The sequence below is a fragment of the Olea europaea genome, chromosome 11, assembly GCF_002742605.1.
Source record: "Olea europaea var. sylvestris chromosome 11, O_europaea_v1, whole genome shotgun sequence".
In the NCBI taxonomy this organism is placed as follows: Eukaryota; Viridiplantae; Streptophyta; class Magnoliopsida; order Lamiales; family Oleaceae; genus Olea; species Olea europaea.
In genome coordinates this window covers 6,875,812-6,877,773 of record NC_036247.1, presented here as the reverse complement: position 1 = coordinate 6,877,773, position 1,962 = coordinate 6,875,812, and the positions used below count along the sequence as shown (strand labels likewise).

The 1,962-nt window shown below is 37.1% G+C and overlaps 1 protein-coding gene across 1 annotated transcript in view; it reads right to left on the bottom strand.

The window, feature by feature from the left end:
- Positions 1 to 211: 211 nt before the first annotated feature.
- Positions 212 to 1,962, bottom strand: part of LOC111404388 — a 7,928-nt gene continuing 6,177 nt past the window's right edge. The window contains exon 3 of the mRNA XM_023033201.1: positions 212 to 595. Within this exon, the coding sequence (XP_022888969.1) occupies positions 212 to 595 (384 nt within the window). The remainder of the gene's footprint in view (positions 596 to 1,962) is intronic.

The window sequence follows — 1,962 nt, the reverse complement described above, 5'->3', positions numbered from 1 at the left end:
TAAAGAAGGACATGATGTGCTCCATCTGATAGTATTCATTTAATTTCTTTACACCACCACATGTGCACTTTCCACAGCTGCAATTTGGTCGAAAATAGCTCAACTCTTCACATACAGTTTTCAGTGTGGTGAAGTAAATGCTTACATTGTTTTGATCTTGAGTCAAATTCATCAGATCTTTCTTCAATTGGAAGATCCTTGGCCCATTGCTCTACTGAAATCTCTCCTTTAGGTCATTCCAGATCTCGTGAGCAGTAGATGCATGTATAACACTTGCTGAAATGTCCTTTGAAACTGAGTTGAGGATACATGACATCACCATGTTATTATTTCGGATCCACGAATTAATCAGGTCAGGATTCGTATCCTTCGGTTTCTTTAATGATCCATCAATGAGTGGCAGTTTATTCTTCACCGAAAGGGCGATCATCATGGCACAACTCCAGGAGGCATAATTATCTCCTGTAAGTGGCTGAGAAACCAGTAACAAGCCTGGACTGTCCGAATGATGCAGAAAATATGAACTTGACGGTTCATCAATGGTTGATTTGCTCGTGGATGAACGTGATTCAGATGTGTAATCAGATTGTGCTGGCTTCATTGCAAAGAGAAATCACGAACAGGAAGGGGATGAACGAAGGGTGAGCACAGGGAGGGTTTGCTCTAATACTATATTAGAATATGAGGGAAAATTCTGAAATCTTATTTTATACAAAATGATGTGATCGTACAGGATATGAATAGGCTCCAAAATGGAGCCAAAAATGAAAAGAAAATACAGCTGGCCAAATGAACTAACTAATACCTAACTTCTAATAACCATATATCGATCTTGCACTTCCGATTAGCTAGTGGACTTGTTGAGCATACCAAAAATTATTTTTGGACCGCAATATACCATGATTAAAAGCATATTTTCAAGTACCGTTTAGATTTCAAAAAAAGTTAATTTCAGAAAAATACCTAAAAAGGTGCCACCAAACATGATTATAATTTCATCATTGTGAAATCATGTCCGTATAGAAATGAACTGGTGTCGACGCAGTTTCACCTTAGAAAGTAAGAACAAGAAGTGATCAGTCATGGAGATTACTCAATGACGAAGGAGATAATGATTCAAAGAAGTGGTGGTACAAGTATTCTGGTAGGGACTTGATTCTGTTTTCGTGCACTGAAATCAATAAGATCTTCTTAGATTCATCACTATGAAATGCTGCCACTCATTCTTTTTTAGGAATATGCTAGACGTACAGAAGTACAGAAGCACAGAAGCCTTACAAAATTTTAAATTAGGCGACGTGTCGCGTGTCAGTGAAAGGAAATAGTTGGCTTGGCCTTGGAGAAAAGTATGTAAAAATTCATAAATTTCTTATGTTTTTGTCTTGATTTTCGGGCTTATTATGGGATATCAAACGAATTCGAAATATTACACTCTTAATATCATTTTGAAGTACTCACGGCCTAGTATTTCACGTCATTAACAGTGCGTGAAACGGCCAATCATAGCAAATGTTACGACGCATCAAAATAGGCCTTTCCAAACTAGTATTTCGAGAATTTCGATAACAAGCTAACTTTAAAAATTCTTCGACGATTGTACGTTAGTCAAATCCATAAATCTTCTATATTCTCTCGAAACTCATTTCAAGAACTATATCATAGACATATCGAATGATCTAAATGAATATCGAAAATAGTTAAACGTACATTAAACGTATGTGTTAAAAATTGCGTAAAACTCGTCGTTTTTTAGCTCAATGTAGTGCTATTTGTGTCAATTTGTCAATTTGTTATTAACCACTTCCTTTCCAGGCAAAACAATAGCATTTATAGGAGGGGCAGTGCTGGGTGTACATTACAGAGCCCTTACAGGGTTCTCACAAAGAGGTGGGGTCGAAATTTTTTTTTCATTTTTTATACATCGGGCTCACATGGGACCGACCCCATGTGAGGGGTCGGTAA